The 14,567-nt window shown below is 40.7% G+C and overlaps 1 protein-coding gene across 7 annotated transcripts in view; it reads left to right on the top strand.

Annotated features, from left to right (window-relative positions):
- The window catches only part of DNM3 (dynamin 3), a 170,345-nt gene that overhangs the window by 95,352 nt on the left and 60,426 nt on the right, over positions 1-14,567 (top strand). For all 7 annotated transcript variants that reach the window (XM_050306368.1, XM_050306367.1, XM_050306366.1 and 4 more), the window contains one exon: positions 8,085-8,194. In XM_050306368.1, coding sequence (XP_050162325.1) covers positions 8,085-8,194 — 110 coding nt within the window. The remainder of the gene's footprint in view (positions 1-8,084; positions 8,195-14,567) is intronic.

Genomic DNA, 14,567 nt, shown 5'->3' with positions numbered 1-14,567 from the left:
GGCGTGAACTTCTTAATGCATTTTGCAGTGATCTGCACCACAGTAAAATTGATTACTGTCTGAAAGCTTCTCATGATAACAAGCAAGTAGGGCAGTATAAATGCCGTGAATTAATTTGCGTGTGTGCATTAATGGTGCATCTTCAGGAGTCCTGCAGAGACAGATGAGTCGCCTCAGGAAAATCCTGCTTAATGCTTTTGGACATAATTCTGTAATTGCATATTTTATTCTTTGAATTTTAGTAAAAAGGGTTTTGCTTCCTCATGAGGATGTGGCATCTCTCCAGATACTTCAGTTGGTACCCAAGGAAAGATATCTGGTGGCTTCTGGAGTTTAAGCTTTTCTAGGATTCACTTGATAGAAACTGAAATGCATACAAAAACCAGAAGAGTTTTAAGAAATGCCTTTCCAGCAGAAAACAAAGGTGCTGTACCAAAGGTGCATCTTCTCCATGTACCTAACAAGGAATTTCAGAAGCTTATAAATGAGAAATTCTCTTTCTTTGTTCAACCTAGGGGAATCCAGGAGGCTGAAAATACAGTTCAACTTACTGTTTTTTTCCATATTATCTTATTATTCCTAATGCAAGAGATCATTAGAACTGGAGAAGTTCATCCACTCAGACCATTACCTTCTCAAGACTGAAACCTGAACTACACTTCCATTCAAAGAGAATAGGTTTTAAGAACCATGGTTTTTTCTGTAAATAAAAAAAAATCCCACCACTAAAACATAGGTGTGTGATATATATAAATATTTTTATATGCACACATATATGTGTAATAAGCAAAAATTGTAAACTGCGTGAATGAAAAGCTGTACACAACTGAAAAAAGCCAGATCATGCAGACACTGGTGTGTCATTGTCCCTCTGTGCCCTCTGACAGCACAGACATCCTGCACCAAAGCCCTTCATCCTCTGCTATCGCTCCCACAAACCTCTGAGGTTACTGGATGATCTGCAGTAGGTGAACAGAAAAAAATAAGAACTTGAGCACCAGTAGAGAAAAACAAGCTGTCCTAAGCAGGCTTCATTGCAAGGGATAAAAAGGTCAAAGGATACTTCCCCCCACCCTCTACCTTCGGATCAGCCACTAGACTCATCCAGCAGAATTTTTCCAGACTGTCACTGGTTCATCAGTCGGGACCTTCTCTCAGTTTTAAATGCCAGCACCACTTCAGTTCAGAGGAATTGCTGGCTTCTTTCCCAGACAAGATTTCCCAAATTCAAAATGACCTTTCAAGATCCTAACTAATAGGAGCTAAACAGAGATTTCCTCTTCATCAGGCTCTTTCTCAGATTGATCCTTTTACTGACAGCACAGACCAGTGAAAGACCAGCCCTTCACTTGTGATAATAAACACCTCTTTTGGCGAGGGGCAATCTTAAATCACATTGGTTTTGTTACATATTTCAGAAACTGTTACCCTTCTGTTTGATGCACTGATTATGTAAAGGCACGGGGAGTACCAGTGAAATCACTGGATTTCTTTTATTTTATTTAGTCCAGCCATTCAGGCTCTGCACAAAGGCAATGAAATGCCTCCTCAGCCACCCCAATTATTGAGGAAACATGGGCCCTGCTGTGCAGGCACATCCCTGCTTGGTGCAGAAGATTTTTTAGGTCCCGCTCAAGGGCAAGCTTGGTGAGCACTCTGCAAGGTTTCTGTGCCCATCCTCTCCTCCAGGCAAGGAGAAGTTGAAATTTGGGGCTGTGCAGCTCTGAGCAGGTGGGTTGTGGGGTTTTGTTCTGGTGTGTGCTCCAGAAATGCAAGCAGCAACTTCAGCTCCCTAGAAACCCTCAGTTACAGATGGAAACCTGTGCTGCAAAATAGGGATGTACAGACAACCTGATATCCTTCTGCAAAGTCTTTAAGTGTAGCAGGATAGTAAACTCCTTTCCAGAAAGACACCAGTGGTCATTTCTTAAAAGGATGAAGTATTTCAAATATAGAGTTGTGAACTCTTGTGGTTCTGTTCCTGAAGAAGTTTGGACAGAAGGAAAATGCAGAAACAAATATAATACTGATTCTTATGAAAGAAAAACATGGTGAGAAATGAATGACACTCTGTGAAATGAATGATAATACCAGACTAAGGACTGATTCAACATTAGCATCAGGTTTAGTCCCATAGTTGAATTCAGAAGAAACAGCAGAGATATAAGAAACCTCATTAGTTTTTTTGTGGGGTTTTTTGTGTTTTTTGTGTTTTTTTTTTTTTTTTTTTTTTAAATAATAATATGTTGTGGAAAAAGATACCAAAAGATTGGGAAAAAATTGCAAATGCCAGAAGTATGCATCATTACCTAGAGAAGATAGTACAAATGCAAAATATGGAAAGATAATAACTAAAAGCTGAAATAGCTTGATTCTGTCATTAGATCTCTGTTTTTTCAGCTACAGTTTGAGCTTTGATTTGTATCAGAAACTCATTATTTCAACCATGGCAAAAGATAGAGACTTTTAACACTGAAAGAATATAAGGTTTGATATTTGTGCTCTGTGCCTCGTGCTCTGTTCTTGTAACAGTCTGGCTTATCACCCTGAGCCGCTGTCACATTTTTGTCTTGAGTTTTTCAATTTGGAGTTGACTGTGGAAGACTGAAGGGAGAGGTGCATAGATGGAAGAAACATGTTCTTCTCATCTGCAACTTATTAAGTATTCTTTTACTGTGCTTTTCATAAAAACATTAGAATATTTATGTATTCATTGTTTTTCTGTTAAAGCAGCTCCTTCTTCATTTTATAGACACGTTAGAGTTATGTTTTCTACAGCTGTACCCAGGAGCACGTTCAGGCCTCAATCCCACACTAAGTTGTCTCTAATAGAATAACTTTCTTTGTTTTTCTTCAAAATTTTGCAGTAATGTATGAGAATGTCATGCTTCATTTTTCAGAGTGTGCTTTAAAGCCAAGTGTGGTGAAGCAGTGAAGATGCTGCGTTGCTTTCTCAACTGAGAGGGAAATAGAAACTGAAGTAGAAGCACAGTCAGATTCTCGGGTATATTTAAAGTTCCATGGTTAGCTCTTGGATATTGATTTAAAGGTACTGATATAAAGGTTGCTATGAGGCATGTTAAAAGTTTGCACTTTCATCAGAGCAGGCTGTTTGCACAGCCAGGGAGAGCTCCAGGGTGTAAACAAGTCTGAGCCTTTCCTTTTCGGGAGTAAACAGGCACAGACCACCCCCATTTCCTTATACTTCCTATTATTTTTCTTCTCCTTTCTTTAATATAGATCACTCTGGCTCAGCAGGTTCCTGTGTCTCTGTAAAATGCAGGTATTGATCTGACCAAATAATATAGTACAGTACTAGAGAATATCTTTATTAGGGGATTATTTTCTGCCTCTGCTGCCTTAAGTGCTTTACCAAATAGTTGCTTGGCTTTGGTGTTCCACCTACACATTTTAGTGCCCTGATTGCAGGGCATCGTTAAGGTGTCCTGCAATCAGGGCATTAAAATGTATTGTTAGGCAAGTGTTAGCCCCAATCTATGAATATGCAAACAAATACAGGGAGTAGTAGAGTGTTGGTCTGGAAATCAAGTTCAGAGGCAGAAATGCCAACCTTTTTCTCTGCTGTTCCCAAGGTTTATTTCAAAGCTGTCCTCCTTCAGTTTATGATTTTAAAGCAGTTCCCTCTTTTGCCTCGTTAATGCCTCACACTGATGGCAGAGGCCTTTTGTGGATACCTACGTTTACTGTCAATGCACGGTAAATACTCTTGGGGTTTGTACTTTCAGTACAAATAATACAGAGAATGAATCCTGCTGTAAACCAGCCTTTGTGCCAACTATCCCAGTATGGCTTCCTCTTCCAGTTGGGACCTTGATTTCTTTGAACCTGTGGTCTCCACAGTCAGCATAGACAGGTTTTGGGTTGGTGTCATGACCCTCCGTGTGGAAGCTGGTGTTCTAAAAAGTTAAAAAGTGGTGAGCAAACCAGCCCAATTCTCCTTGATGTAACATGGAAGTGTGATTAGGCCAACACTGAGGCTCGGACCTGTCTTTCAGAATCTGAGTATCGTGTGTTTGAATTGTCCTGCATGAACTTTTCTGCTGTTTTACTGGGGAGTAAAATCTGTCCTGTGGCTGGTGCTGCACTGTAGCCATCCTGAAGTGACACATAAAAATGACAATCATCTTTGATAACTGGAAGAAGCTGAAGAAATTTAACAATCTCTTTTCTTTGAAGCAAAGGTAATCTCTCCCCCTCACCATCCAGTTAGCTGACATTGTGTCCAAGGTTCCTGCTGCTGTTCTGACTGAGCCTAAAAGTTCCAAAAGCAGAGAACGCTTTTTGAAGCCGTTTCTGCCCCTGGCTGAAAATGCAATGGAGTTCATTAGCCTGGAAGTGCTGGCTGAGACCCTGCTGGGGGAAGGGGAGTCGCTCTTGTATTTTTTGTATCCCTTGTGCCATTTTGGACTTGAGGAGTATTTATTTTTAGTACATTTAAACACTGCAGAAGGAAGGGGCAGTTGTAATATGGCATATTTACATCATGCTGTCAGCTCCTGGCAGCTTGCTTGCCTGTCGGAGAACAGAACTAGTCCATTAAGGATGTGAGTGCTACTTAGGCCCAGGAGTGGTGAAAACATCGTCTCCAGGGTGGGAAGGCTCCCCAGGCCAGCAGGTTAGTTTGTTTTTCTAAGGTGGAGTATGGGGAATTTTTTTTTCATGTCACAGGAACAGGAATGGGCCATGCTGCCTCCCACTTTTTCCTTCTCCTCCGCTCTGGAAAAAGAGAGGCGAAGTCTCTATGTGGGATCAGCATGTGCTGGTTTTTCCCCTCGTGTCACGCCTAAGTTCTCTGCCCCATTATAAAAATAAAAAGCTATAAATAAAAAAGAACAAATGCTGAGGGGGACAAACTGGACCCACAGTTATGTGCATGTAGTCACTCCTAGAAGTGTGCCTAGCCCCATTCCTCCCAGGCTTCGTGCATTCCCTGTTTCTTACCCTGTCAGCTTCTCAGGGGGGGAAACATGCACAGATAGTCCTGGCTGAAGCTTTTTTCGCTCTACCACAACAGAATATTAATTGAGCTTAGGCTGAAAGGTTGTTGGGCTCATCTGCTGTTGAATTAGGTTGTTCTCCATTTTCAATATATTTTCCCCCATTTTGGGAAGGGGAGCCGGGGGGGGGGGGACACAAAAAAATGGCAGTGAGTTTTGCTGCCGCACTTTAATGTCACAGTGATCCCTTTCTCCTGGAATTAAGCAGTATTTAGCTCTGAGCTCTCATATGTGACATGCTGTCTCTGTTTGCCTCCAGCACAGGCACCCTATGATTTCCCTTTCTTGGAAACTGCCCTGTCTCAGCATGTGGGTAGGAGGCCATGTAAATAAATACCAACCACTTCTTAGCCTTCAGTAGGCATTTCCTTTTTCCTGGTGGCTGCAGAAGAAACACTTTCTCACAGTTTGGCATCAAACATTTATATAACTTTCCTGCTTGTGGAACTTTTGTTTAGACAATCAGATTCTTGGTATAGTTTTTTCATCGGTTTCTATTTTTGTTCAACTTGGATTGCTTGGCTTGCCAGTAAATAATGTCTGTCAGAACAAACACTTCATCAGAAACTTCTTGAATTTTTTGTAATTGAGTAGTAAATCATTATAAGCATATTCTGTAATACTGAAAGCTAAGTTTTAAAGCAAAAAATTAAGATTTTTTTTTTTTTAGTTATGATGGAATAAATCAGCCCAAATGGAATATTTCTATCCAAAAAATATTTTTTTGTATATAACCTGTCTTAAATTTTTGAAATAGAATACAAAGTAACTCACATTGCCATGCAGTCCAGCTTTCAACTGAAAAAACTCATTTGCTTATAATACAAAATTTAATATATGAATTTATATACTAGAATATTTTTCAAGTGTCTGTCACTTTGTCAAGGCAGCAAAGCTAAAACGCTATCAACACTATTTAGGCCTTAAGTTTATAACATCAAAACAGATCTTATCAATAAAAATCAGTATTAGAAGGCAGTGAACTTCTAATTTTCATACATAAATATCTGATCTGCAAGTTCTCTATTTAGCATCATTTACTATGACTTATTTTTTATTGCTAAGTTATGAGTTTACTTTGCTTAGTTTTATTTCCCTCAGTGGTGATACTCACTGACTGGATGAGAGTGCACTGTCCTTTCAGGGACAGCCCCCAAGCTTCAGAGAGTTTATATTCCCTGAAGCAGAAGATGGATGTGAACTGTGAGCAGCAGCTGTAGAGTGACACAGGACTAGACTCCTTCCTGGCAGGTGTGATTAGATGAGAGCGTGAAGAATATACCTGTGTGGGTATTCTACTAACTTTTGGGGGTAATAAGTCCTAGGATGGCTAAGCCAGAGGTAGTTTGCAAATCCATCAGATACTTTTTGTGTAATATACTGAATTTGATAACTTTGGGATTCAGAAAACCAAGCAGAAGCCATGCTTTTCCAGAAGGCTTTTGAAATCTACTTTTTCCTCCACCGAGGCCTGGTGTGAGGCTGTCTAGGAAAGTGAGCTGTTGTTGGACATGTCACTGTATTTTTATAGTTTCACTCTCAAGGCCTTTCTCATCCAGTTTGTTTTTGCAATCTGCTGAAGCTTAGCCAAGCTGAATTGCATCTGCCCTCCCAGAACACACAGCCTGGTGAGGCCTCCTTCCAGTTCTGTGCACTGCAAGTGACTCCGGTGATTTCTTCTGGGAAATGTGTATTGAGAAGAACAAATCCTAGTTTGGTTTGTCCCTTTGTCCTGTTTCCTGGCAGACAATAAACCATTATTCCATGCAAAGTTCTTACTTGAGCCAACCCCCAAAAGGGATATCCCAGTCCAGAGTACTCCAGCAAGGGCAGTGGTGTTGGATTTACAGCTGGCTCTGCTGGTGGCTGGGAAGGGACGAGTCAGCATTGCTTCACCACGGCAGATAAGGGACTGGAAAGGAATCCAAACATCTCCAGCTTTGGTGATTTATTGAAATTCTGTAGGGTCATTGGGTAGCCAAATTCATGGGAACCCCATTTAGTATCCACTGCACAAATTCCAGGGCATAAAGCCTCTCCCCAGTCCATCACTGCCATGGTAATGGCACCAGCCTTAACAGTACCTCGGTGGCTTTTAAAAGCTGTTAAACTGTACCCTTGTCTGCAGTGTTACTGTGATGTGCAAGAATGAGGGTACTGAAGGTGCAAATTCACCCCTCTTGTCTTTGGATCACTTCTATTTAGCATCAGGTGTGTTGGCAAAGCAAAACAGAGGGGTTTGGTTTGGTTTGGTTTATCCATCAGTGCAAGGACTTCAAGGAAGTTTCCCATAATGGAAACAGCTAATAATCTGAGGGCTTTTTTGTTCTTACATGATGCATTAGCTCAGGAGTGTTACCAGTCCTTAATTGGGAGTGACAGGAAGGAAGGAACTTAAAAAAGGTGAAATTACAGTGATTGTGCTGCAAATGAGGGTTGTGATGAAACTGCCCAAGGAGTTGGCTACAGCAAGAGTTAGTAGGTCATTCCTGTTTGGAGAAATAAGATGGTTAGATTAGGGTCTGATCTTGTTTGTAGACAGTACATATAAAACCTTGATAATGGTATGATTTTGTGTGATTTGTATGGTTTTTGTATTTTTCAGTGGAGGAACAAAAATTGACTGGTTGGCTCATCAAATGCCACCCTAAAGAATTAATAATAGTAATTCAAGGTAAAGACTGTTTTTATGTTACTGGTTACTCCAGTTGCTACATAGGCACAATAGAAGAGTTTTTTATTGATCAGACACATTTTAGTTGTCTTACCCTTTCCTTTTTAGAATTCAGAGGAATGAAGAATAATAAATGTAGATGCTTATGTGTTTGATGTGGAATTCTTTTTATTAAGAAATGTTTTAAAAGGGTCAGTGAAAAAAAACAGAACTGAAATTAACGTTTCATTTCTCTTGCAGGTATGTCTGTGAAAGATAAGCAGACATTTAAAGTTTGAGTATTTTCTTATGATAGCAAATGTACCAAGGTCACTACCAATTAAACAGAGCTTGCTGAGATCAGGCTTTTTTGAGACTTCTCACATAATGTTGTTTTAATCTATTTTTTCTAGGAGAAAGAGAAGAAATATATGCTTCCTTTGGACAACTTGAAAGTGCGAGATGTTGAGAAGAGCTTCATGTCCAGCAAACATATCTTTGCATTGTTTAACACGGAGCAGAGGTGAGAAAATGTGCTCTTCTGGAGATACTTCTGTGAAATTGTTATCTAGCTGAGCATTTTAATAACTAGAAAAGGAGTTCTGGTATTTTTACCATATTGAATACACAAGCATCTCGATATTCTTGATTTATCTGCTTCTTTGCTGTTGCATAACCGTGGGATGAAAGGTTGGTGTCCTCGGAGCCACTCACAAGGGGAAACAAGTCCACGATGAGTCATGTGGTTCTTCCGTATGGCTGAATAATCATCTCCTGATCCTATTTTGTTTTCTTTGGCAATCACCTAGGCTTACCAAAACATTCATGACTCCTGTACCTTGTGACCAGATTCAGCTGGTGCAAATCACAAAAGCATTGTTGCTTTTCACTTTCTCCAGTGGAAAATCTTGCCTGTCTTTAATCTTGGGAGTCACCTGATTGTTTGTTTGGGTTTAAACACTGCTGAATGGAGAGTGAATGAGATTCCTCCACTTCTCCAATTAATAGAATCATTGACTTTGTAGTTTTTGCCCTACACTTTTCCTTTCAGACTCCATCCTCTGATTTAAGTAGTGCAGGAGCCATGTGGGTGCCTGCTCCTCTTGCACAGCCAGTTCAGATTGCTGTGCACAAATGAGGCAAGGAAACGTGACAAAAGACGTGCAAGTGACCTCTAAATTTTTTTGTCTTACTTAGGAGGAGAGTTGCATGTGTAGCTGGTTCAGTGGAATTGTATTTTAGCGGATAAGGGACAATTTCTCTAAGTTCTTTTTCAGGAGAACAGGTAAAGTGAATTGGAGGGGTAGCAGGGATAAAATGTCTTTGTTTTCCTCTTCTCTTGTGCTAAGTCCCTTCACACCTGCTTCTCCTTCACATCACTAAAGCTTGGCGATACCTTCAGATGTTCAAGATGATGAGGGCTGGATGTCCCTGCAGAGCCAGCTGTTGTTACTCCTGGACTGGCTAGAAACAGCAGCCTGAACTCTCAGAAACAAGGAATGCCCCCCCTCCTGCAAAGCAAAAGCAAAGCACGGGATTTCTGGGCCGTTGGGTTTCTGCTGGCCCCAGAAATGTGAGGGTGCAACGTGAGTCTCACTGTGACCTCCCCATGGAGGCGCTGCCTGTGTCTGCTGACACCTCAGCCAGCCCAGATGGTCTGCAGGGAGATGGCCTGTGAAAGTATTTCGCACACATACTAGCTGGGAATAAGATTTCAAACACTTGACCACTTGCGTTTCTGAAGCACAGAAAAAGGCCTGGATAAACGAGTTGTGTTTTTAAAAACATACATGATTTTCAGATGCTGGAAGTGAATGTAGTTCTGATGATTCTGCTGTAGATATGTGTGAATCATCCCAATGTTGCCCACACATCAGTCAAGAAAGGTAACTGTCCTGGTGACCTGATATCAGCTGCACATATTAAGTTCCTTCCATGAGAAATTTGTTAATTTTAGGTCACTGTTTCTGCTTTGGTTTGGCTAATGGCTTTGAGTATTATTGTCGTCTTAAATATTGATCTCTGGACTGCTGTGAAAATCCAAGAGAAGCACGCATTTCCATTGGCAAGCTTGGGATTGGTTTGGGTGTTATATAGCTGTGCATTCACATTTGCACTTGATCTTTATACACAGTGGACAGCAAGGATTTCAAAATCACATGTCTAAAATGCTTGCCATGTCTGTAATAACCCTGCCCCTTTGGGCTTGAAGTAGCAGCCTCTGCAAGCTGCTCTGAAAACATCCTTACATCTTCCTGGGCATGTTAAGACACGACAGCACAGCAGTATGATGACAAAATACCTTTGCCTTGGGAGAGGCAGTTCTTGGAGACACTCTTGCAGCTTTAAAGGAGGCGGAAGTTGTTTTTGAAGAAATATTTATTGAATTCTAATTACAACAGCAAATTTTGCTGTTACTGTAAACCAGCTGGTTTTTGATATTTCTAAAACTCTACCTGCTGGCACAAGTAGGTCAAAATAAGATTAGTAGCACTTTCCACTCTCTCCTCAGTTTACAGATGTGTCAGTAGAAGCAGGAATATTGGTTCTTGAGTAGAGTGACCTGGCTGGGGACTCTGTCCCCTATCTCAGATTCTGAGGGAAACTGAAACAGGGAATCGATGAAGATGTGTTGAAATCAGGAGTCTTGTTGTTTTATGGTAACCTGTTGATTCCTGGTTTCTGATGGGGACGTGTGTGTGAATGTGGTTTGCCTTTGAAAATTCATGTAAAAAAGTAATTTATTTTCTGGTTGGGTTTTTTTTGTTGGGGGGTGGTGAAGTGGTTGTTTTTTTTTTAATTAGAAAAACCTTAGCAACTGAGAAAGAAATCAGCTTTCAGGTTTGCCCACTGAGGGTTCTGGTTATGGAACTATTTTGCTATTAAAGATGTAGATCGTTAAAGAACAAAGGCAAAATCATCTGTTCCAGCTTCCATGATAGCATGGAGATTATTCTGTATCTCTTCCCCTACCCCCCCCCATAATTTACAGTATTTTTTTTCCTTGACTGTGCAAACTTTCTTAGTGTTCAATTGAGTTATTTTAATTTCCAAGCAAAATCCCTTTAGGAGGAGAATTTTAATAAGCTTGTTCTCTTTTTCATTCCCAGCCCCTCACTGCTATAGGTATTTGCTCCAGCCATATGTTTCTGATACTGTACATTTCAATAGTTTCCTGGATTATGCACTGCATTTTTTCCATTTATGAAAACCTTTCCAGCTCTAAAATATGGTTACCAGGAAAATACTCCTTTCACTGCATAGAAGGAAAAACCATCTTGAGTTAGCTGAGACTGGGGGATAGATGCAGAGGGAAACTTAACAGTATCTGTCATTTTGATTTACTGCAGAAGTCAACAATTCTCTGACAGGAATCAAATGTGACCGGGTAATGTAGAGTAAATGGAGACTGTGACGATTGATTTCACAGTGAAGATAAATTCTCATGAAATGAACATAATTGTGTGTTTATGAAAAGGCTGTGTTGTGAAATAATTAAATTATTTTCCTATTACTTTCTAATTAAACCTTAAAAAAAAAAAAAAAACCAACGTGAGAGGGAAAAGGAAAACTCTTAACCTGAAACAGATCCAGCATTGCTTATAGAACAGGGAGGTTAGGTTTGTTTTTCAGCAAAAGTAAGTAATATGTTTAAAGTTTTTGATTAGGCTACTACTTAATTTATAGACACTCTGGAAGACCTTTGCAGATGGACTCCTCCAGTTTACTTACCTTGGAAGTACTAGATATGAAAACAGAGTAAAGTAGAGTGAGTGCCCTGTGATTCCTGGGTAATTTTTGGCCGTGTCCATCTACACAAGTCTCCTTTAAACAACTAAAGTTGAGCTGTGGGTTCAAGCAGCGTGTATCTATATTTGAAGCTGTCAAGAAAGTGAGTGCTATTTTGTGTTAACCATCTTTTCTCCTACACAGTAAACTGCTGGCAAGTTTTTTTTTTAGACTGGAAAGAGATCAAACATATTAAAAGTATTTGAAAATAATTAAACTATAGTGGGAAAAAAAAGAAAGTTTGCACTCCTGCTGGAGAACATGTGCAGTTTTGTAGGTGTAGCCACTGATGGACTTCTTTAGGCAGACCTAAAAATGGAGGAGGATTTTCTCAGTGCCTCTGCTCAGGGTCAGCACATTAAGCTGTGATGTCCTCATTGATGAGCGTGTAAGACTCTTGTGCAGAGTTCAAGAACGAACAAAACAAATTCTGCCCATCCCAGAAAGCTTTACTTTCCTTATAGGATTTCATTCCAAATGCTTTGTCTACTCCCCATGTATTTCCTGTAAAAGTTATTCACCAATTGGGGCTTTTTCTGTTACCTGAGTACTGTAACCCAGGACAGGAACTGTGGTCTTAAATGTGCGCCCTTTAAGATCTGTGCACCAGTTCCATCTCTCCCTAATTAAGGAGGGCAAGCAGTCATTTCTTCTCAAGATCTTGCCCTGCTGACCACAGGATCCACATGGCACTATTTTTCCAGATTCTTGCTTTCTTTAAAGTAATCTCTTGTCAGTGCAGTAGAGTAGCTGCACTTTTATGCTGATTTATTTGTTAATAAATTGTATTACTGTATTACAACTCCATCTAAATACTACTTTCCCTGTTAAAGCCAAGATGATGAGTAAAAAAAAAAGCAAAACTGTCTTCATTTGCTACAAGCAGAGAAAAAGCTTCCTTTCCACCTCTTCTCCAGCTCTGGAGAGATGAATTCTTTATCTTTTATGGGAGAAGAGGTTCTATTAGGTAAAGATTTTTGTAGTTATAAGTGGTAGTTGGCTGAAGAGTTTGTCGAGTTGGTGAATTTTCAAGCCTTTCTTACCAATACTGGGAGTAGCAACTGTAGAGTCGCCTGGTGGAGAGTCCCTGATCTTTTCTCTGTTCCTCTTCAGACTCATTCCTTCCCTTGGAGCCAAACAAGTGGAAGTAGCGTGTGAAATTCACCCTTCCTTGCAGAGGAAGATCCCCCATTTCTCCCTTTCTTTTACTTTCCTGCCCAGCCAGGATTCAGATGAAACGGAGTAAAGGTGTTGTTTTCTCTGCCTCTGTGGCAGGAGGGTGTGAGGAGCAAATGCCAAGCACGGAACTGTTCCTTTCTGCCCTCACAAGAGTGGGTTCCTGAGAGCTAAATGCCCCTCAGTAATCATGAAGCAGTGGGACAAAACCTACCACCCACCCTTACTCGAGAGCTGAGTGTCTGGGGCTGGTGTAGAAACACATCCTTAATGTGATGAATGTCCAGAGGAGAGTGATCAAAAGGCACTTCTGAGGGCACACAATAGGACTGAAAATAGAACTGCCAGATGATGAGTTTTAGCTACTGACTCCTGAGTACGCTCTGTCAGGAATCATATTGCACAAAAAACTGTCTAATAGACCCAGGAAAGTCCAGTGTCTGCAAAGAGAAGGGAGGGCTGTATTTTGGGTGCATGCTGTTGGCTGAGTGTTGCTCTAGAAGGGGATGGAGCACACATTGTCTCTGGAACTCCAAATGCACTAAAGCTTTAAATACTGGGCAACAACTGGTTAACTGCTATCCATATATAAGGGAAATTGGGCAAGAGCCAAAATAAAGGCAACTAGTGAAAGGAGACCGGGTCAGAGGAGGTGCTGGATAGAAGCCAGGCTAAAGGATAAAGCCTAAAATGAGATGTATGTTTAGTTACTGTTTTTGAATTACTCAGAAAGCTAAGCCCCAGGAAGAGCTGGACTGTAAGCTATTCAGAGCCCTCTCTGTTCGAAATGGAAGAAAGAGAATCTGTTTAATTAAAAAGCCCCACAAATTTAATCCAGCAAAAAAGCCGCTAACATTTCTAAACAAATTTCTGAGATGCTGGAGAGTACAATATTTAAGAACAGGAAAAATATACAAACCCAAGGAATGGCTAACCTTTATCCCCCAAGTCCATTCCATTAAAAAAAAAAAAAAAAAGAGAAAGAAAAATAAAAGGAAAAAAAAAAAAAGAAAAAAAGGTTGGTTCTTTTTTTTCTGGAATATTTCTTTTTGCCTTTATTGACAAGTATTCTTTGCATGACAAGTAAAGGATTGTGTGGTGGGTAGGTGGTGCAGGTATTGAGGTTTAAAACTGGTATTGCTGAGCAAAAAGGGGTTCTTGGAGAAAGGAACACCCAAGCAGTGCCAAACCCATACCTTAAATATGGAAGTTACACTGTACCTGGAGAAAATTCCCTAAGTGATTGTGTGGGATCTGAAACATCGGTGGTGCCAGTGGTGCCAACACAGGGGTGTTATAAGCGTGGGCTGAGCCGTGGATGTTCAACCTGACCCAGTACAGCTTCCCCTTCCCTGCTGACAGTGACCCAGAGCTCTGGCTGCCACTGCCCCATCCAGCAAAGGGCAGCAGTGGAGCGGGAGCTGAGCTCCCTCCCTGGGTGAGGAGGGACTGACAGCTGTGGGCAGCTTTTGTGTCTGTGTGGCCCCAGAGCAGCTTCCAAAACAGGTTTCCAGTCCTCACCACGAAAGGCATCAAACCTTCTTCTCCAGGGAGTTATGGAATATTTTAGTGGCAGTCACTGTTACTACTGTGGATTTTGGCCCATGGGATGTTAGTTTTGGCTGCATTTCTGTTCTGGGTTACATGTAGGACTTGATATACTGCATTGCCAAGGCTTGTCTGTGTACTGATCAGCATATCTTCTCTTCATTTTCACCTTAAAACTGAGTGTTTTGGGTACATGCACTTGAAAAGATCCTTATGCTTTTGGGAGAGCACTCACGTGAGTTAGGTGGCAAAAGCCTTAAGTGTTAATTTCATGGCATTGTCTCAGAGATTGTCTCTTCGGCTTTTTGGGATATTAAGAAAACAAGATCTTCAGAGACACATGTAATTAATTTTAATTAACATTCGCACTGGAGTGATCTGAA

This window comes from Myiozetetes cayanensis, unplaced genomic scaffold (assembly GCF_022539395.1).
Source record: "Myiozetetes cayanensis isolate MyiCay16 unplaced genomic scaffold, myiCay2020 scf12, whole genome shotgun sequence".
Taxonomy (NCBI): domain Eukaryota; kingdom Metazoa; phylum Chordata; class Aves; order Passeriformes; family Tyrannidae; genus Myiozetetes; species Myiozetetes cayanensis.
The sequence above is the reverse complement of the archived record's forward strand: the minus strand, read 5'-3'. Positions and strand labels throughout refer to the sequence as shown.